This window comes from Salvelinus fontinalis, chromosome 2 (assembly GCF_029448725.1).
Source record: "Salvelinus fontinalis isolate EN_2023a chromosome 2, ASM2944872v1, whole genome shotgun sequence".
Taxonomy (NCBI): Eukaryota; Metazoa; Chordata; class Actinopteri; order Salmoniformes; family Salmonidae; genus Salvelinus; species Salvelinus fontinalis.
In genome coordinates, this window is record NC_074666.1 from 84,257,536 (window position 1) to 84,279,540 (window position 22,005).

General features: G+C 44.4%; 1 protein-coding gene across 2 annotated transcripts in view; it reads right to left on the minus strand.

Annotated features, from left to right (window-relative positions):
- LOC129829578 (zinc finger protein 385C-like) overlaps nucleotides 1-22,005 on the minus strand; it is a 195,741-nt gene that overhangs the window by 113,697 nt on the left and 60,039 nt on the right. Inside the window, exon 2 of one of the 2 annotated variants that reach the window (XM_055891358.1) lies at nucleotides 2,988-3,329. The exons of the other annotated variant lie outside the window; for it this stretch is intronic. Coding sequence (XP_055747333.1) covers nucleotides 2,988-3,329 — 342 coding nt within the window. The remainder of the gene's footprint in view (nucleotides 1-2,987; nucleotides 3,330-22,005) is intronic. 2 annotated transcript variants of the gene reach the window in all.

The following is a 22,005-nucleotide window of genomic DNA, read 5'->3' on the forward strand; positions in this document are numbered from 1 at the left end:
ATACAGCTGAAACTGAAATTAAAGCCTTTTTAGATTCACTGTGGTTGCCCATCACCCTACGTTGGGGTTTAGAGAGTAGAGAGAGAGAGATTGTGTGTGTAAGAGAGAGGGAACGAGAGAGAGAGAGAAGAAAAGCCTGGACCCTCTGTCAGTTCAGTGAAGCAGAGAGGAAGGGTAACACAAGCTGACATGGAGAGGATTCTTTGGGAGGCACACACACAAACGCACACACACACACGCACACACACACACACACACACACACACACACACACACACACACACACACACACACACACACACACACACACACACACACACACACACACACACACACACACACACACACACACACACACACACACACACACGAATATACATTTACATACTGGAAACACACCACGCATCCTTCAACATCCACACAGATTGCAAACATCCACACATGTTTGCAATGTGTGTGTGTGTGTGTGTGTGTGTGTGTGTGTGTGTGTGTGTGTGTGTGTGTGTGTGTGTGTGTGTGTGTGTGTGTGTGTGTGTGTGTGTGTGTGTGTGTGTGTGTGTGTGTGTGTGTGTGTGTGTGTGAGCTGTGGGAGTCAGCAGAAGGTGAGCACAGATAAGGCTGCATGATTGCGACTGTGTGTCAGAGAGAATCTGCACCGTACACCACACACACTCACACACTCCCTCCCCTTCACTCTCTCACCCCATCTCTCTCTGCTGCCGGAGCTGTGCCAGGGTGCTGGGGACAAAGCCTGCGTGCGTCTCTGTGTGTGTGTGTGTGTGTGTGTGTGTGTGTGTGTGTGTGTGTGTGTGTGTGTGTGTGTGTGTGTGTGTGTGTGTGTGTGTGTGTGTGTGTGTGTGTGTGTGTGTGTGTGTGTGTGTGTGTGTGTGTGTGTGTGTTGGTCTGAGTCTTTACCATGCCCTAGCTGACCCGGGTCTTAGACAGTGACGGTCAGTGGCCACGTCAGGCCTCATTCTGCCCATCCTTCTTAAAGACTGACTGGCCACAAGGCACTGGACTGGGCTGGGCTCTGCGTGCTGGCTCACTGAAGCAATGAAGCAATCAGGAAAGGGAAAGGACGACGGTTGGGAGGACTGCAAAGAAGGAAGTCCACATGAGCAACACACCTGCAGGCAGCATGGCTGCCTTACTAAGCCGACTATTCCTTGTGTGACTACATAGAGGGAGAGGGAGAGAGGGAAGGTGGAGGGTGAGAGAGAGAGGGGGAGAGGAGAGAGGGACGGTGAAGGGAGGGTGAGAGAGACGGAGGAAGAGAGGAGGAGAGTTGGAATGTTTGTATGGGTGTATCGTGATCTCTCTGCTTTCCAGATTACTGCTGCTACATTGTGTTTACACACAGCCATAACAGGTGTATACTAACTGTCAAAGCCAGTTATCTGAACGACCTAAGCGGGTGACTATTGACTGTTTGTGTACCTTCCTGTAGTGCTGCGTCAGATGTACCATGGTTCCCAGGCAATCCCAAGGGAGGTCTGGCCCCACTGCATCGCCATGCCTACAGCAGCCTGCCAGCAGCCTGCCAGCAGCCAATCAGGGCCAAATAATCTGTGGCCATGGCAAGCGTTGCCGTGCTCTCCGTTGCTATGTAATTATGTACTGTTTGTACGAGATTTCTGCACCTGAAGTGGGTCAGACTAGTTTTCATGCAGAGATGTGTGTGCGTGTGCGTGTGCGTGAGTGTGAGCGTGAGCGTGAGAGAGAGAGAGAGAGAGAGAGAGAGAGAGAGAGAGAGAGAGAGAGAGAGAGAGAGAGAGAGAGAGAGAGAGAGAGAGAGAGAGAGAGAGAGAGAGAGAGAGAGAGATAGAGTATTCAAGAGAGAGTGATGAGTGTTTGGGAGCAGATTCTCTAGGTTGGTGTGTTTTCGAGCTGCGTAGGAGGGTTACAAGTAAAGAGAGAGTGGGAGACAGAAAGGAATAACCTCTGAACATGTAGCCAGTTTCACTATATATTCAAATCTACGGGGAAAACCTGCACCTCCACTGCAGCCACTGCTGTAGCTACCCTGGAGCGAGCAGGAACCAGAACGATCTAAAATAACCAGCAATGAATTAGTCAGCCAATTAATGACTTAACTCAGCTTTGTTGTCCTCCCTCTGTGTCCAGCCTCAGGCTAGAGAAGACTATATAGAACCATGCATACTTCTACACTATACACACTTCCATTCACAGCTATACGGGTTGAGCCAGTTTGCTACAGCAGGAAAATAATCCTGCAGCAACAGGAAATGTGAATTATTATGTGGATTATAATTAATCAACATTTTTGTTGGGGTTTGAATTTGTTTTTTTTTTAAGAAAAAAAAAGGAAAGTCATGTCTGAAATTTCAATGTGGGAATTACAAACTTCAGAAACCTTTTTAAACCTGAAATACAATCCCTGCATTGCAGGAAAGTTCTCCTGCAACAGTGCGGTCAAATGAAGATCCTACATCTGTAGCAGCTCTCCATGTTCACTTGTCATACTCATTATCACAGCGTCCTCTTAGAAATGTACTGAACGTATGATGGAACAGGAAGAACACAGAACCGATGCATCTTACTAGGTTATATAATGCAGCTTGATGTGTCCTCGGGGGGTAGAACTCATATTCACACTTTGTCAAAAGAGTGCACACTATCATTTCTCTCCTCAGCTGGTAAGGGGTTACAGAGGTGAGCAGCCTCAGAGTGTTATAGTGGAGTAGGGTACTGTACACTCTCAGGAAAACGTTTTCTATCTTGAATCAAAAATGGTTCTTCGGCTGTGCCCTTAGGACAACCCTTTGAAGAACCTCTTTTGGGTTCCAGGTAGAACTCTTTTGGGTTCAATGTATAACCCCCTGTGGAAAGGGGTCTACCTGGAACTGAAAAGAGTTATCCTATGGGGACAGCCGCAGAACCCTTTTGGAAGCCTTTTTTTCGAACAGTGTAGTGGTAGAGTAGGGTACAGCTGCAGAAGAGTGCAGAAAGTGGGTGGGATGTCCTACCTGTGTTGCCGTGCTGGATCTTCCCGTTGCTTATCTGTTTGAGTCTCTTCTGGTGAGACTTGCCGTTGTAGTGGATCTGGGCCTGGGCTGGGGAGTTGAGCTGGATGTTACACACGTCACACACTGTGTAACTGCGCTGCTTCCTCTCCCTCTTGGGCCTGCTGTGGTCAGAGGAGGGCAGGGCGCCCCCAACTGGACCTGGCTGCTCCCCCAGGACTACACCCTCCTCCTGCGGGTCACAGCACACCTCGCTGTCCACAGTCAACCCCATCCCCACTCCCAACCCGCTCCTGTCCTCCTCCATCTCTAACACAGAGGGGGGGCTGAACGGACGCTTCATTCCTGAGAGAGGAGAGAAGGATTGCTTATTGATTGTGTCGTTCACCTTTGTTTTGACAGGTAACACATTCTCATTTACTGCAATGGCACGATGGAGAGTTGCAGGGAAGAGGAGAGTGAAGAGGGCAGAGATGAGAGAGAACAGACATGTGGAAAGAGAGGAGAGGAGAAAGAAAAGGGATAGAGATGAGACACATCAGAAAGGATGAGAGAGAAGGTATCGAGAACAGACCAGCGGGGATAAGAGGTCAGAGGTGAAGGATCAGGGCCAGTCCCAGGCTTATGTCCAGCGCCAGTGGATTAGAGAGGCAGTGCTCTGTGAGTCGGAGGTGCCCAGTATCACAGTGCTATAACAGTGTGTTAGAGCACAAACGTGTGCTGGGAACAATGGAGCCATCACGATATGATTATCCCCTGCCCTCCGTGTCTCTGCACAAAGCCCCCCGGTTAAACCCAATAGCCCATAAAAGAGCCCTGATTCAGACGGTTCGGTGTAGGTGCGTGAGGCATCTGATCCTAGGCCTGCCTGAAGTAAGCCCTGACTGTCAGTACCCACACACCCTCACAGAGACATACACTGAGTGTACAAAACATTAAGAACACTTGCTCTTTCTATGACAGACTGACCAGGTGAATCCAGGTTAAAGCTATGATCCCTTATTGATGTCACTTGTTAAATCCACTTCAATCAGTGTAGATGAAGGGGAGGAGACAGGTTAAAGAAGGATTTTTAAGTCTTGAGACAATTGAGACATGGATTGTGTGTGTGTGCCATTCAGAGGTGAATGAGGAATACAAAATATTGAAGTGCCTTTGAACGGGGTGTGGTAGTAGGTGCCAGGCGCACCGGTTTGAGTGTGTTAAGGACTGCAACGCTGCTGGGTTTTTCATGCTCAACAGTTTCCCGTGTGTATCAACAATGTCAACATGGGTCAACATGTCAACATGTTGGGTCAACATGGGCCAGCATCCCTGTTGAACCCTTTCAACACCTTGTAGAGTCCATGCCCGGACGAATTGAGGCAGTTCTGAGGGCAAAAAGGTGGTGTTCTTAATGTTTTGTCCACTCAGTGTACATCCCCACACACAGACACTGTACACATGGACAAACAACACACCCGCGTGTGCAAACACATGAACACACACATGAAACACATGAAAACACACACACATACACACAATGATATACTGTACACACAGACACCCATACACACCCACATGAACACTCACTACCTATGGACTACCCAATCCCATACTAATCATAGATTGTATAACAACATAGGAGGCCATGCAGTTCAGTACGGCACCACTGGGGGGAGACAGAGTGCTACTCTCTGATTCTCTGAGGAGCGTGCTGTGCTATCTATCAGTCGAGCTGCTTCACTCCGAGTGACTACACGCCTGCTTGCTGTGCTAGCCTGCTATAACAAAGGCTCTAACAGTGGGTCTGTCTGTAGTCTGACTCTGTAGCACTGTCTGTCCACTCTGTGCTAAGGAATGAGATAAGAGCAAATAAGGTCCCCACTGGGCAAAAGATGGTTGAATCAACATCGTTTCTAAGTCATTTCAACCCCAAAATGCAATGTGATGTCGTTGAATCAAGGTGGAAAACTGACCGGATTTCCAAAAAGTAATTAACGTAAGGGAATTTCGTATTTGAATGTTCTTTCTTTCTTTTTTTAAAACCTTTTAACCTAAATCCAATGTTTGTTGATTACACGTTGAATTCACTTTACTTGACAACTCAACCAAATGTAAATCAAAACTAGACGTTGAACTGACTGTGGCCAGTGGGACACTTTTTTGCATGGTTTTTATGTCATCCGTTCCCTGTTAAAAATAACAGGTGCAAACATAGCACAGGTAGTAAGTATTGGTACATCTGGCCCTGTATGAATTAAGTCTGAGGCATTTGTAAGACCAGTGTACCAATAGTGACAAAAACAGAACACAAACTGTCTTATGAAAGGGGTGCGAACCCTTTTGGCTCTAGTGAAGAATTACATCATAAAAACATAACAGAAGAAGGAAATTCCCAGACAGATAAATGCTATGTGATTTAAACAGGCTGCCTGAACACATCTCAACACTTACGGTACACGTGGGGCGGGGGGGATTCTCTCCTTCAGACTAGATCCACACACAGAGAGAGAAAAGACCTGTGTTTGTTTATCCCCTCCTACTCTCTCCTGCCATAAACACATGAAAAGGCAGCTCTATAGAATCCCTGTGATGGATTGAGACGTCAACATGTGAAAAGCCCCCTGAAAGCCTTTTGCCTACGCCTAGACGTGGTTTACGTACTGGATACCCACAAACCACTCACACACACCCCCAAACCTGTGGAGACACACACACTTAAACCTCTAAAACACACACACACACACCTCCCCTTCCCCCGCTCTCACCTACATCGCACACGCGCACACATTAGAGGAGGTATGAACGCTGCTATTCACGTTGCCAATCTGGGAGCACTATAAGGCTCCATCGGATGTTTTCTCTAAAAGCTTTGAGTGTTGCCCATTCGAGGCAGCCAATAAAGGGTCCTTATACCACACGACCCAACCACGCCCTGCCAAACGACCAAGCATCCCTCACTCCAGCTCATTGAAAAAAAGGACTTCAAAAAGCTATACATTATTCATTCATAAACACATGGTACAGTACAGTCTTTACCACACCGTCTACTCCTGCTAACATGACCATATAACAAGAATGGGAGCATAAAGACAAGTGGGTTGATGCCTGAACACTGAACACCTCCAACAGCTGAATGTTAGAGGGCAGCTCTAACACAATCTGTGGCCCCTGAAAATAACCTACTGGGTGGTGGCCCTCAAGGACCACTGATATATGTTTCAGTGTGAGGTATTAGGCGGGAGAGGCCTGCAGATGTTCTTACTGCAGGCCTATGCAGTGTGTGAGGCTGTAGCGCCTGCTGTGTAGAGAGGGATGAATGCTGGCTGAGGGGCATATTGTGGCAGGGGGAACCCAGGGGGAGAACGGGCAGTGCCATCCTTGACATGTACACTGCTTCCGCTTTGTGGCATGCCCCCTGGCCCCCCTCTCCTCTCTCCCCCTGGCACTGGGGGAACATCAATCACGGAGCTGATCTCTCGCTGAATGACCTGGGCTCACCCGGCATAACGGCTCAGCAATTAAACCTGTATTTACGAGCCTGTCCCTGCTGTCCAGTGAGCCTGAAATACTACCACCCTGGAGAAAGAGGAGGGGGGAGCAGCCCTCCCCACATCCAGCCCAAGGCTCCCCTCTCTGGGCATGGAGTAGGGGCACAGGACCTTCCTGCTTGGTGCAATCAAAACCCTGCCTCCATGTAGATCCACACAAACACAGGAGACATGTCAGCGCCTCTTAAATGACCCTGAGGAGAGCAGAGAGCACAGAGAACATGGTGAACACACCCTACTCCACACACTCTCACAAATAGAAACGTTTGACCTCCACTTTGCTTCTGCATGAAGAAGTAGTAAGTAGTATGCAATTCAGCAAACATCACAAACAAACACATCCGTTCAGACACCGCCCAAAACAACCAGCCAGACACACCCCCTTTGCCCAAAACAACCAGCCAGACACACCCCCTTTGCCCAAAACAACCAGCCAGACACACCCTCTTTGCCCAAAACAACCAGCCAGACACACCCCCTTTTCCCAAAACAACCAGCCAGACACACCCCCTTTGCCCAAAACAACCAGCCAGACACACCCCCTTTGCCCAAAACAACCAGCCAGACACACCCTCTTTTCCCAAAACAACCAGCCAGACACACCCCCTTTGCCCAAAACAACCAGCCAGACACACCCTCTTTGCCCAAAACAACCAGCCAGACACACCCCCTTTGCCCAAAACACCCAGCCAGACTTGACCTCAACTACAAATAAAAACAACAACCCCCAATCCCCTCACACACGCACCACCACCCCCCTCACACACACACGCACCACCACCCCCTCACACACGCACCCCCAAATCCCCTCACACACGCACCCCCACCCCCTCACACACGCACCCCCACCCCCCTCACACACGCACCCCCAATCCCCTCACACACGCACCCCCACCCCCCTCACACACGCACCCCCAATCCCCTTACACACGCACCCCCACCCCCCTCACACACGCACCCCCCCCCACCCCTCTCACACACGCACCCCCACCCTCCTCACACACGCACCCCCACCCTCCTCACACACGCTTGCATACAAGAGTCATATCAGCATGAGAAACACGAGAATGTCTCCACAAAGGCACCCTGCCACCCCACCTGCCTGTCTCCCATCCTCTACCAGCCATGTCAATAGCTGACATTTAACAGTCCTGTCCATTTAGCATTCATTGCTGCTTGTGTTAGGACTAGAGCCAGATAATAACCAGAGACACGTGTGATGTTTAAGGAGGACATTTAAATAGGGATGAGGAGGTGACTCTGCCGTGGGAAGCAGACTCTTAAAGTGGCAATCTGCAGTTGCTACATTTATTTTCGCGGACTTATAAATGAATGAAATGTACCCATTGATTCTTAAAGAATATAACTTATACATTTATGATATGTACCCATTGATTCTTAAAGAATATAACTTATACATTTATGATATGTACCCATTGATTCTTAAAGAATATAACTTATAAATGAATGAAATGTACCCATTGATTCTTAAAGAATATAACTTATACATTTATGATATGTACCCATTGATTCTTAAAGAATATAACTTATACATTTATGATATGTACCCATTGATTCTTAAAGAATATAACTTATACATTTATGATATGTACCCATTGATTCTTAAAGAATATAACTTATAAATGAATGATATGTACCCATTGATTTTGAAAGAATATAACTTATACATTTATGATATGTACCCATTGATTCTTAAAGAATATAACTTATACATTTATGATATGTACCCACTGATTCTTAAAGAATATAACTTATACATTTATGATATGTACCCATTGATTCTTAAAGAATATAACTTATACATTTATGATATGTACCCATTGATTCTTAAAGAATATAACTTATAAATGAATGAAATGTACCCATTGATTCTTAAAGAATATAACTTATACATTTATGATATGTACCCATTGATTCTTAAAGAATATAACTTATACATTTATGATATGTACCCATTGATTCTTAAAGAATATAACTTATACATTTATGATATGTACCCATTGATTCTTAAAGAATATAACTTATAAATGAATGATATGTACCCATTGATTTTGAAAGAATATAACTTATACATTTATGATATGTACCCATTGATTCTTAAAGAATATAACTTATACATTTATGATATGTACCCACTGATTCTTAAAGAATATAACTTATACATTTATGATATGTACCCATTGATTCTTAAAGAATATAACTTATACATTTATGATATGTACCCATTGATTCTTAAAGAATATAACTTATACATTTATGATATGTACCCATTGATTCTTAAAGAATATAACTTATACATTTGTCATGAGCTTAGTTGAACTGTTGTTACTATAAACTATAATTTTGATATCATGGATGGTCAGTCCTTTCATACATAGCTCTGTCTATGAGAATGGTAACATTTCTCCAGCCCCATCCCTCAACTTTTTACTGAAACAGGGAGGCACATTCTTTGTCATTGTTTCAACTACCGATTGCTGCTTTAAGGCCATCACTGTCACACGGCCGTCCACATGATCAACTACATTAGCGTCTTCAACATCTCTGTGAAACATTTCACTGTACACATGCAATGAGACAGAGACAGAGACAGAGACAGAGAGAGAGAGACAGAGACAGAGACAGAGACAGAGACAGAGACAGAGACAGAGACACAGAGACACAGAGACACAGAGAGAGAGAGAGAGAAAGACACAGAGAAAGAGAGAAAGGGACAGAGAATGAGAGAAAGACACAGAGAAAGAGAGAAAGGGACAGAGAATGAGAGAGAGAGAGAGAGAGAGAGAGAGAGAGAGAGAGAGAGAGAGAGAGAGAGAGAGAGAGAGAGAGAGAGAGAGAGAGAGAGAGAGAGAGAGAGAGAGAGAGAGAGAGAGAGAGAGAGAGAGAGAGAGAGAGAGAGAGAGAGAGAGAGAGAGAGAGAGAGAGAGAGAGAGAGAGACCTAAACATCAGCACCACAGGTAACTTCCACAAAGCTGTGAACGATCTGAGAGACAAGGCAAGAAGGGCCTTCTATGCCATCAAAAGGAACATAAATTTCAACATACCAATTAGGATCTGGCTAAAAATACTTGAATCAGTCATAGAGCCCATTGCCCTTTATGGTTGTGAGGTCTGGGGTCCGCTCACCAACCAAGATTTCACAAAATGGGACAAACACTAAATTGAGACTCTGCATGCAGAATTCTGCAAAAATATCCTCCGTGTACAACGTAGAACACCAAATAATGCATGCAGAGCAGAATTAGGCCGATACCCACTAATTATCAAAATCCAGAAAAGAGCCGTTAAATTCTACAACCACCTAAAAGGAAGCGATTCCCAAACCTTCCATAACAAAGCCATCACCTACAGAGAGATGAACCTGGAGAAGAGTCCCCTAAGCAAGCTGGTCCCAGGGCTCTGTTCACAAACACAAACACACCCCACAGAGCCCCAGGACAACAGCACAATTAGACCCAACCAAATCATGAGAAAACAAAAAGATAATTACTTGACACATTGGAAAGAATTAACAAAAAAAACAGAGAAAACTAGAATGCTATTTGGCCCTAAACAGAGAGTACACAGTGGCAGAATACCTGACCACTGTGACTGACCCAAACTTAAGGAAAGCTTTGACTTTGTACAGACTCAGTGAGCATAGCCTTGCTATTGAGAAAGGCCGCCGTAGGCAGACATGGCTCTCAAGAGAAGACAGGCTATGTGTACACTGCCCACAAAATGAGGTGGAAACTGAGCTGCACTTCCTAACCTCCTGCCCAATGTATGACCATTTTAGAGAGACATATTTCCCACAGATTACACAGATCCACAAAGAATTTGAAAACAAATCCAATTTTGATAAACTCCCATATCTACTGGGAGAAATTCCACAGTGTGCCATCACAGCAGCAAGATTTGTGGCCACAAGAAAAGGGCAACCAGTGAAGAACAAACACCATTGTAAATACAACCCATATTTATGCTTATTTATTTTAACTTGTGTGCTTTAACCATTTGTACATTGTTACAACACTGTATATATATAATATAACATTTGTAATGTCTTTATTGTTTTGAAACTTCTGTATGTGTAATGTTTACTGTTAATTTGTATTGTTTATTTCACTTTTGTATAATATCTACCTCACTTGCTTTGGCAATGTTAACACATGTTTCCCATGCCAATAAAGCCCCTTGAATTGAATTGAATTGAATTGAGAGAGAGGGACACAGAGAGAGAGAGAGAAAGAGAGGGACACAGAGAGAGAGAGAGAGAGAAAGAGAGGGACAGAGAGAGCGAGAAAGAGAGGGACACAGAGAAAGAGAGAAAGGGACAGAGAGAGAGAGAAAAACAGAGAGAGAAAAAGACAGAGACAGAGAAGGAAAAGGAGAGAGAGGTTGATAGACAGATTAAAAAGGCAGTGGAATCACTAGGCGTGTTGTCATTCCAGCTCGTCTGTAGCAGGCCTGAGGTGTGTGATGTCTGCAGTCTCTGTGCTCTCCCGGTGTAACACTGTAAAGCCAAGCATACGCTCCCTAATGAGCATAGTAATAATTATCATAGGTAACTCAGTTCAGTCCTTATTGAAAGAAAAAGACTCATGTTAATGCTAGAGGATATTTGGGAAGTGGAACAGGGAGAGACTGTTTGAGTTTGTTGCCTGGCGACCCAAAGCCAGTTGAATAAAGTCAATATAAAAGCAGTCCCACATGAATTGATGCTCTTTTTCTGATCTCTGTTTACAGATGTTATTTGGCTCAGTGAAAGTCGGGCCGCTCACATTCGCTCAGCCTGTGTGTGTGTGTGTGTGTGTGTGTGTGTGTGTGTGTGTGTGTGTGTGTGTGTGTGTGTGTGTGTGTGTGTGTGTGTGTGTGTGTGTGTGTGTGTGTGTGTGTGTGTGTGTGTGTGTGTGTGTGTGTGTGTGTGTGTGTGTGTATGCAAGCCAACCAACCGTTACACCACAGGAAATTCAAACAGCATCTTTCTGATTGTATCAATGCACTGAATGTTGACTGGGAGTGGTGTGTGTGTGTGAAAACTTCCACTCTAATCTGCAAAACAATCTATCTCATTACTCACTTCCACATCATTCGCCAATCACAGCCCACTACTTAGATGAACTGAGACACCATGATGATCACCAGGCTGTTAGGGAGAATACCTTGTTACCACCAGACAGGCTGAGGCTCTGTCCACTCTCCCCCAGAATCAGTCTCCCTGGCTGGGCCACAGAGCAGGGCTCTGTCCCCTAGGTGTGCTGCTGCTTGGTGCCTGCTCCTCAGTCAAACTCACACACATGTCCATTAGGAATTCTAACCACACACACAGCCAGCCAAGCATTTACCTTTCTTTCCTCCTCCTCTCTCTTTGTCTGTTCCTCCCTTGCTCTCTACCTCTCTCAGACTGATAGAAGTCTCCGGCACCGGTATACAAGCCCTCAGGGAGCTGTGGCTTTTGTGTGTGTTTGTATTTGAGTACATTTTAAACTGTGTGTGAGTGGGTGTAAGAGGAGACTGGTGGGAGGAGCTATAGGAGGATGGGCTCCTTGTAAGGGCTGGAATGAAATTAATGGAATGGTATCAAACACATTGAACATATGGAAACTACATGTTTGACTCCGTTCCAGCCATAACAATGAGCTCGTCCTCCAGTGGAGGCTCCTCAGAGGAGGAAGGGGAGGACCATCCTCCTCAAGGAATTTCATAAAAATAAAAATAGTGAAACATTTAAAAAAAATAGCCTTTTTAGATAAAACTACACTAAATATATTCACGTCACCAAATAATTGATTAAAACACAGTGTTTTGCAATGAAGGTCTACAGTAGCATCAACAGCACTCTGTGATGTAGCACCATGGTGTAGCCGGAGGACAGCTAGCTTCCATCTTCCTCTGGGTACATTGACTTCAATACAAAACCTAGGAGGCTCATGGTTCTCACCCCCTTCCATAGACTTACACAGTAATTATGACAACTTCCAGAGGACGTCCTCCAATCTATCAGAGCTCCTGTAGCATGAACTGACATGTTGTCCACTCAATCAAAGTAGTGAAAGCATAAGCTACAGCTAGCTAGCACTGCAGTGCATCAAATATGGTGAGTAGTTGACTCAAAGAGAAAGACAATAGTTGAACAGTTTTGAGCAAATTCATTTCTTCCAAAATTAAGGAGAGAGAGAGAGAGAGAGAGAGAGGGATGAGACAAATCAGTCTTGGATCTGAATCCCTATGAATGATCACGTCTAGTTTAAGGGCTTGACTCATCCCTTAGGAGGAAGGTGTGTGTGTGTTGGGCAGCAATATTTCATAGTATATTTCTTCACTTTCACTTTCACTTACTTAGCTAGAATCGAATGCAGTTCGAGAGACTGAAAAACAGCTTCTATCTCAAGGCCATCAGACTGTTAAATAGCCATCACTAACATAGAGGCTGCTGCCAACATACAGACTCAAATCTCTGGCCACTTTAATAAATGTACTGAATAAGGTATCATTAGTCACTTTAAATACCGCCACTTTAATAATGTTTACATATCCTACATTACTCATCTCATATGTATATACTGTATTCTGTACCATCTACTGCATCTTGCCTATGCCGCACGGCCATCGCTCATCCATATATTTATATGTACATATTCTTATTCATCCCTTTACATTTGTGTGAATAAGGTAGTTTTTGTGAATTTGTTAGATTATTTGTTAGATATTACTGTATTGTCGGAACTAGAAGCACAAGCATTTCGCTACACTCGCATTAACATCTACTAACCATGTGTATGCGACCAATACAATTGGATTTGATTTGATTTGAAACACCCGGCTCAAACAGAGAGTGTTGATAGCTATGGCTATCCAACACTGGAACTCTTCCAAGTCAAGGTAAGCTTTTGGTTATATTAATTCATTGCCATACATTGCCATCCGGTGTAACTGCTAAGCTGCTTTCTGCTGACTGTACACTGTACTGAATGATTGTAGCAGGTTTACTAAAGCGTTAGTTGTAGTAGCTATGTTGACTATGACGTGACAACGATTTAGGCTGTGTGCAGTTAGCGGTCATGATATGAAGGTTTGGCTTGGTCACAGACAACTGATGTGTTGTGTACCGAAGTCCACAAGCTAAGGGAAAATGTGAGAGGAGGAGAGAGCGTAGATAGTTGTGAGAAGGAATTATATATACAGTGAGCTGTTTGTACGTGGCTGCTATGAAAGTGAACTGTGTTTACGTGTGATCAGGGGTGTATTCATTGTGCTGATTCTGTTGAAGGGTTCTCCTATGTGGACAGCCAACAAACTCTTTTTTTCTAAGAGTGTAAGTTGTAGCAACCTCCTGATGGGTACAGGGAAAATGATAGCATCATGTAGTAGCCTAAACCTTTCAATGTTACATTGAACTGGGTGAATGGAGTATGAATGACAGTCCTCCAAAATGCTGTAATAGAAATAAGGCCATGTAAATAAAAAAAGAATAAACCTCCCTCATCTTAAACGTCACCGACAGCCACCGCAGTCCTCCTATAGGTCCTCCTATAGGTCTTCTCCGGTGTGTTTGTATATGTGTGCTTGTGCACATGCGTGTTTGTATGAGAGAGAGAGAAACATTAGACGGCCACCTATGGCAGCAGATTGACCAAGGCTGCATTTTCTGAGCTAAACTGACTGAGACGCTCCTCCAACAACAACACATAAAACCTCACATAATTCTGCCTAAAAAACGAACACAATTTCTCTCAACCAGTGGCATATGGGCTTTTTAGGTGAGCGCTGATGCCGCCCTGTGATAAGCAGTGCCCACTTTGTCAAAGGCAGGGATTCAAAATATGTATCTTGTCCATTCCCAGCATGCCTCTCCAGGGTGCTGTTGGAGAGATGCATTGCAGCGGCGCTCCATCAACGTTCCGTCCAAAAATGATCAGATATTGATATTGATTGTGGTTGAACAGATATTGCTTGTGGTTGAAAGAGCGTACAGTATAGTCTGTCTGGAGATAAAATTTACTACAATGTAATAATGAGACACTTTTTACATCATGCCGGTTTCTCCGATCAAATAGCCTAACCTAAATGGCGCCAAATAAATTAAAAAATGCGCTGACACGTTAACAACATATCCTAAATACAGGACAGGTCAAAGTAAAATGGACAATATGGACTGGATAACCAGGCTACTCACAACTGCTGTCCAGGAGTTTCATCCCGTGGGCTAAATTGTCAAGATCAGTGGTTTAAAGTTTGTATATGTCATTTTTTTTTACGAGCTGATCATAGCGAAAAAATAAAATACTTTTGCATTTCAAGCTGTGTAAACACATCGGCTCAGGATAACTCCTCCTGATAAAGTTGGGTAGCTGATATTCAGAGGTTAAATAGCCAAATTGATTGGTCACATGAATCAGGACTAATAAAGCCAATGTAACAGCCTGTTTTACAAACAATGGGCCTACACTACCACATGGATGGGCATTCATGAAATTCCATTGTGGGTCGACGTGGTAGGCTCCACCGCAGTAAGCACAGACTAACACCGACATCTTTTACACATCTTTTTTCGGTCCTGTCTGGATTGAAGGTCTTTTTTTTGATGCAGTCCGGACCGGCCTTGATTTCCATGTCCACAGACTTTGGTTTTTGGTCCAGTCCGGACCAAATTTGAACCAATCATAAACGTCTATGTTTGGTTCAGATTGTGTCCGGTCTGGACCAGCCTTGATTTGGCACAAACTTTTACAAGACGTCTTTTCAACTTTCATTCAGAATAGAAAATGAACCTGATTTCAACGTCCGGAAAATACGTTTTAGATGTCTTTTCAATGCCATTTTTTCTCACCTAATAAACAGTGTATGACAGCATATGTGTACACAGGCTACATGTTCTACATACAGTATGTGTATAGCAGTGTATCAATATATTAGCATAGTGAAGGAGAGGAGAGAGACACATTGACCTGGTTGAGACAGCTGAGACTAACGAACCCAACAACAACCTCAACCTCAACACCCACACAGCACTCAGCAGACAGGAGGTAGGAGGAGTTAAAAGGCATAGGCGTCCCGTCAACGGGACAGTTGTAAATCATGCAACGCCGTGTGTCACAATCGCAGATTTTAGAGAAACAACAAATGTCGGTGCATATAAGTGTCCTATATCGTCTGAAAGCTTAAATTCTTGTTTATTTATTATTTTTTCCCAAATTGGTAGTTACAGTCTTGTCTCATCGCTGCAACTCCCGTACAGACTCGGGAGAGGCGAAGGTCAAGAGCCATGCGTCCTCCGAAACACAACCCAACCAAGCTGCACTGCTTCTTGACACGATGCACATCCAACCTGGAAGCCAGCCACACCAATGTGTCAGAGGAAACACCGTACACCTGGCGACCTGGTCAGCGTGCACTGCGCCCAGACCGCCACAGGAGTCGCTAGTGCGCGATGAGACAAGGATATCCCTGCCGGCCAAACACCTCCCTAACCTGGACTACGCTGGGCCAATGGTGCGCTGCCCCATGGGCCTCCCGGTCGCGGCCGGCTGCGACATAGCCTGGGCTCGAACCCAGAATCTCTGGTGGCACAGCTAGCACTGCGATGCAGTGCCTTAGACCACTGCGCCACCCGGGAGGCCCTACTTGAATACTTGTTAATATAACTGCACTGTCCAATGTATAGTACCTATTACTGTAAAAAAATGCCATGCTATTGTTTGAGGACAGCTCCTAACAACAAAACACTTTTTTTCACCGCGATAGGTTTGATAAATTCACCTCGGAAGGTGAAATGTGTACTTACATTCTGAAATCTTGCTCTGATTTATCATCCAAAGGGTCCCAGAGATAATATGAAGTGTTGTTTTGGTAGATACAATCCTTTTTCATATCCTAAAAAGGTCCATATAGCATGCACAATCTATTTTGTATTTCCACTCGTTCAATTTGCAAATAAAGGAATCTGTGAAAATCTAACCCTAAACGTTGTTTGAACCAGTCAAATCACGTTCGTATGTATTCCTCAGAGATCCTAGAATATAACCAGACTTCACTATATCATTAGGAGTGTAGTATATCCTATAGGACACCAAATTTGGTCAGAGAGTGACACCTTCATGGTGCGCCGATGACACGGGCGGTATTCACTTGATTGACTGTAACTTTGTCAAATAAGCACCAATTGGGGTCAAAGATTGGGGTCAAAGATAGCCAATGAGCTGGGCTTCACGGGAGTATGTGGAAACCCCGTATCTGTTGCAAAATGTTGCTGCTAACCTTGTGCTACCGCAAGCCTTTTCCTTTTGGCCAAAAATGAAAAGAATATGGAGACTTATGAAGTTATGAAAACTGGGTGTTTTGCAAATGTTGAACTTATAATATGGCCACTAATACTGGATAAGCTAAATCAAAGTCCAAGTATACAGATTTGATGATATTCTTGCAGAAAAATATAATGTAAATGTCTCCTTCATGATTTGCCCAAATGTACCTGGGTGACTTCACACTACATGTCAAGTTATCCGTCTGAAACTTTGCACATACACTGCTGCCATCTGGTGGACACCATGGAATTACAACCAGAGTGATGGCTAGATTTGGGACCTTTCTGTTGCATTTCAAAGATGGTGATAGAAAAAAAATAAAACGGTTGTTTTTTTCTTTGTATTTTCATTTCCACAAACTTCAAAGTGTTCCCTTTCAAATGGTACCAAGAATATGCATATCCTCGCTTCAGGGCCTAAGCTACAGGCAGTTAGATTTGGGTATGTCATTTTAGGCGAAAATTTAAAAAAAAGTGGGCTATCCCCGAGATGCAACTTCATGGAGAATCATCTAAATATTCCCTGTTTGTCTGTGTCTACAAGTGAACAGTAAGCATCTGTGAATATTTTGCACAAGAATACAGATGCTCTTCCAGGCTCATGTTGTTGTTATCCTTCCTGCTATATTCTGTGGTTGACATGTGGTTGACTGTTTTGAGCCAGCCAGACCAAAAGCTTTGCCAAACCCGGCCTGTCTTCTAGAAGGCTTGTCCTCTCCTCTCCCTGCGGGCCAAGGCCATGGTCAAGCTAAAGTTAGCCCAGCAGTTGAGACAGAATTCCCCACATTCTCTCCCCACCGCGGGCTCACCCAGCTGGGGGCCAAGACAACCAGCCACCACTACCACTGCTGGGAGGGGTTCCACACTACAGCAAAAATATACACATAGGAAAACACACAGATATTCAGAAACAGCCACAAACAGATGTGCACTAATCCACTCCACACATGAACATGCGCACCCGCACACCCGTGCGCACACACACACACTAATGCTAGAGGTCTGGTGGTATCCAGATTTTCATACCGTTTCTGTACCATACTGTGGTATTAGGGGGGATGCACAAAACAATTTAGACAGAAGGGATCTTGAACCAGGAGGGGATTGAATATCTCTGCTGTAACCAAAATCTTGACATTTGGCCACTTGGCCAGCAAGTTAGCAAACCAAATGCATAGCTGGAGCTCTGAGCTGGATATCATTTATTTGACACGACTTATATTTGTGTGTGTGTGTGTGTCCAAAAATCAATTGCATTGACAATCATACCATCAGTATTTCAAAATACCCCCGGGACACAGTATAAATCAGCATATCACCCAAGCCTAATACACACACACACACACACACACACACACACACACACACACACACACACACACACACACACACACACACACACACACACACACACACACACACACACACACACACACACACACACACACACACACACACACACACACACACACACACACACACACACACACACACACCTCCTTTCGATCTCCCCATTAGCAATCCTAAAGGTTAGACACTGGAGAGGCTACAACGATGACTCTGGGGCCCATCTAGGAGGTGTTTATTGTTCCCCTCTGGCCACCTCCTAAACACCATCTGTCTGGGGTAACATAAGACAAAGTCCTTACCGTCACACAACAGCCCCTGTGACAACTATATCAGCATGAATCAAGTTCTTCTGTCTCTAACTAGACAGGCTGGCTGCTCCAACTGCTAGCCTTAACCCCAGCAGTGGGACACACATGAGCAATGGAAGAAGATCTTTGTCAGGATTTGCCACTTTGGATTTGAAATGACGCAATGACTATACTGTTAAAGTAGAGACTGTCACCTTTAATTTGAGGGTATTTTCATCCATATCGGATAAACCGTGTAGAAATTACAGTGATTTGTGTACATTTTCCCACCAGTTTAGGAAACCAAAGGTATTGGGACAATTTCACTTATGTGTATTAAGGTAGTCAAAAGTTTAGTATTTGGTCCCATATTCCGAGCACGCAATGACTACATTAAACTTGTTGGATGCATTTGCTGTTTGTTTTGGTTGTGTTTCAGATCATTTTGTGCCCAATAGAAATGAATGGTAAGTAATGTATTGTGTCATTTTGAGTCACTCTGATTGTAAATAAGAATAGAATGCTTCTAAACACTTCTACATGAATGTGGATGCGACCGTGATTACAGATCATCCTCAATGAATCTTAAATAATGACGAGTGAGAAAGTTACAGACGCACAAATATCAAATCTCCCCCCAAAATACTAAAATCCCCTGATATTGTAACGGTGAGAGGTTAGCATGTCTTGGGGGTATGATATTTGTGTGTCTGTAACTTTCTCACTCATCATTATTCATATGATATACTGTATCATTTCAAATACAAAGTGCTGGAGTACAGAGACAAAATAACAACAAAAGTCCCAATACTTTTGGATGTCACTGTAGGTTGGTGAGGTGTGTTCTGTCTCACACATTATGTGACACAGCTAGAGGATTGCTACGTGTGTTGGGAACATAACAGAAGGGGTCTGACTCAGGTGGCGTGACTGTGGAAGAGCAGAGAAAGAGAGAGGGAAGGATTGCCTAAGAACAGATCAGAGGAAGGAGCTGGGGCTAGTTTTCGCTATTTTTGGTTGAATAATGAATTCACACACACACACACACACACACACACACACACACACACACACACACACACACACACACACACACACACACACACACACACACACACACACACACACACACACACACACACACACACACACACACACACACACACTCTGTTATTCTGTGTTATCCTAATGAAACAAACCTCACCGTGAGACGGCAACGGTCGCCAGGGACACCGCGGGCCACCTCATCTAGTCCAGTCCAGCTGGTAATGTCCAGCGGGACAGAGGAGAGGAGAGAGGAGAAGAGCAGACATCCACTCACACAGCCGGTTATAATGGATATAGACCATGTCTAATGGAGGAATCCAGAGGGCTTTGGTTACACACTATATAGACCCAGAGAACTCACTGTGGCCAGAACACACACAGTCAACACAGTTGGGAAAGAGATGGAGAGATAATGATCCAGCCATCAACCATCTGATAGACCCTCTTCTCTCAAAGTACCACGTAATACAGCCATTGGTCCCAGCACATTACATCACAGTGGCCTTATTAGTCAGCCCTGCTGTTCTCTTACTATAGGTCTCTTAGTGTTTCCAGGCAGGTGCACTTCAGAGTCCAGTCCCCTCCACACGTCTCAGTCTGGGTGCTAATGGTCGTGGTGGTGCTGATGATGCAGATCAGGGGGAGCTAGCTAGAGGAGAGGGATGGAGCTCCAGACCTCATAGGTCATCGGCCAGACGTGTCCCCTTCCAGAGAGCTCTCATCACGGCTGCGTCATAAACGCCACGCATCAAAGGCACCAGCGCTGTCACCAACTGGCCTGCACATGCAGTACTCTACTAGAGGTCAGAGAGCAGTGGAAAGATCACACATAGCCACTCCCCTCTCTCTCTCCCTCTCGTTCTCCCTCCCCCTCTCTCTCCCTCTCGTTCTCTCCCCCCCCCCCTGTATCGTTCTCACTTTCCCTATCTCTCTCCCCTATCCCTCCTGTCTCTGCCTTTCTCTCCACAGGCCCACAGTCCAAACCATATCTTCTTTCATCTGATTATGCTCTACAGAAATGGATGTCTACACCGTCTACACCACAGGCATCCATTGTCTGGAGATGGTCAATAGACCCATGGTGACACTTGTAGTAATCCCCTTCAGTGTATAGATAGTATTGGACCGCCAAGCAGACGCACATGGTGAGGTGAGGTAAGGATTGGGACCAACCCGGAATCTAACCTTAAACTGATGGGAATTCAACTGTTTCAACGATTCTCTGATGTCATAGTTTGCCCTCAGGAAGACAAGACAGAGAACCGTCTGGTAACATTATGAGATCTAAATGTGAACAGGAACAGAACACAGATAGAAACTGACAATTATAAAAATCGTAACAGTTGTAAGAAGCCTCTCTCGCTCTCGCTCTCTCTCTCTCTCTCTCTCTTTTCAATGTTTTCTATTCAAAGGGCTGTATTGGCACGGGGAACCATATGTTTAAATTGACAAAGCAAATGGAATAAACAATAAGCCAAAGGGAAATAAACAAGAGAAGCATTAGTAAACATTACACTCACAATTTAAAATTCTCTCTCTCTCTCTCTCTCTCTCTCTCTCTCTCTCTCTCTCTCTCTCTCTCTCTCTCTCTCTCTCTCTCTCTCCTCTCTTTCTCCTCTCTTTCTCCTCCACACCTCGATACTGTACCTCTGTTCATTCTGGGCTGTCTCAATATGAGTCCCCAGGGAGCACAACACATACAGGGAACCAGGAATGAGTCAAAGGCACTAGTAAAACCACACGTCAGATGTGACAGATGGTAAGTGTGTGTGAACTTTGGGCTAGTACAAACTTCCAATGGCCATCTATCATGTGTCCATTACTGGGCAGCCCATCTTCACTGGGTAAATGACAGTGTTTATCTGTGTGTCTCTCTGGGTAAATGACAGTCTCTCTCTCTCTCTCTCTCTCTCTCTCTCTCTCTCTCTCTCTCTCTCTCTCTCTCTCTCTCATGGCTTTACGTTGAAAACAAATTACTATCTAGTCTTCTGATTTTCTTTAGGAATGTTATATATATATATATATATATATATATATAAAACAGCATTTTTCAAGCAAGTTAGTTCAACACACACATAACCACCAAACCAGACAGGTAAATTCAGGGCAGCTAAAACAACCCAAGCCAAGGACAAATCACCTTAAATCTACAGTTTTATATAGAGCCATAGCTGAATGGAATTCCAATCCATATTTCTCAGGCAAAAAGTAAATCCACCTTCAAGAAAAAAAAGAAAGAAATAGACAGAACATCTAATGTGATAGACCATATGACTGGACAGGAAATAGACAGAACATCTAATGTGATAGACCATATGACTGGACAGGAAATAGACAGAACATCTAATGTGATAGACCATATGACTGGACAGGAAATAGAAAGAACATCTAATGAGATAGACCATATGACTGGACAGGGAATAGAAAGAACATCTAATGAGATAGACCATATGACTGGACAGGAAATAGAAAAAGCATCTAATGTGATAGACCATAT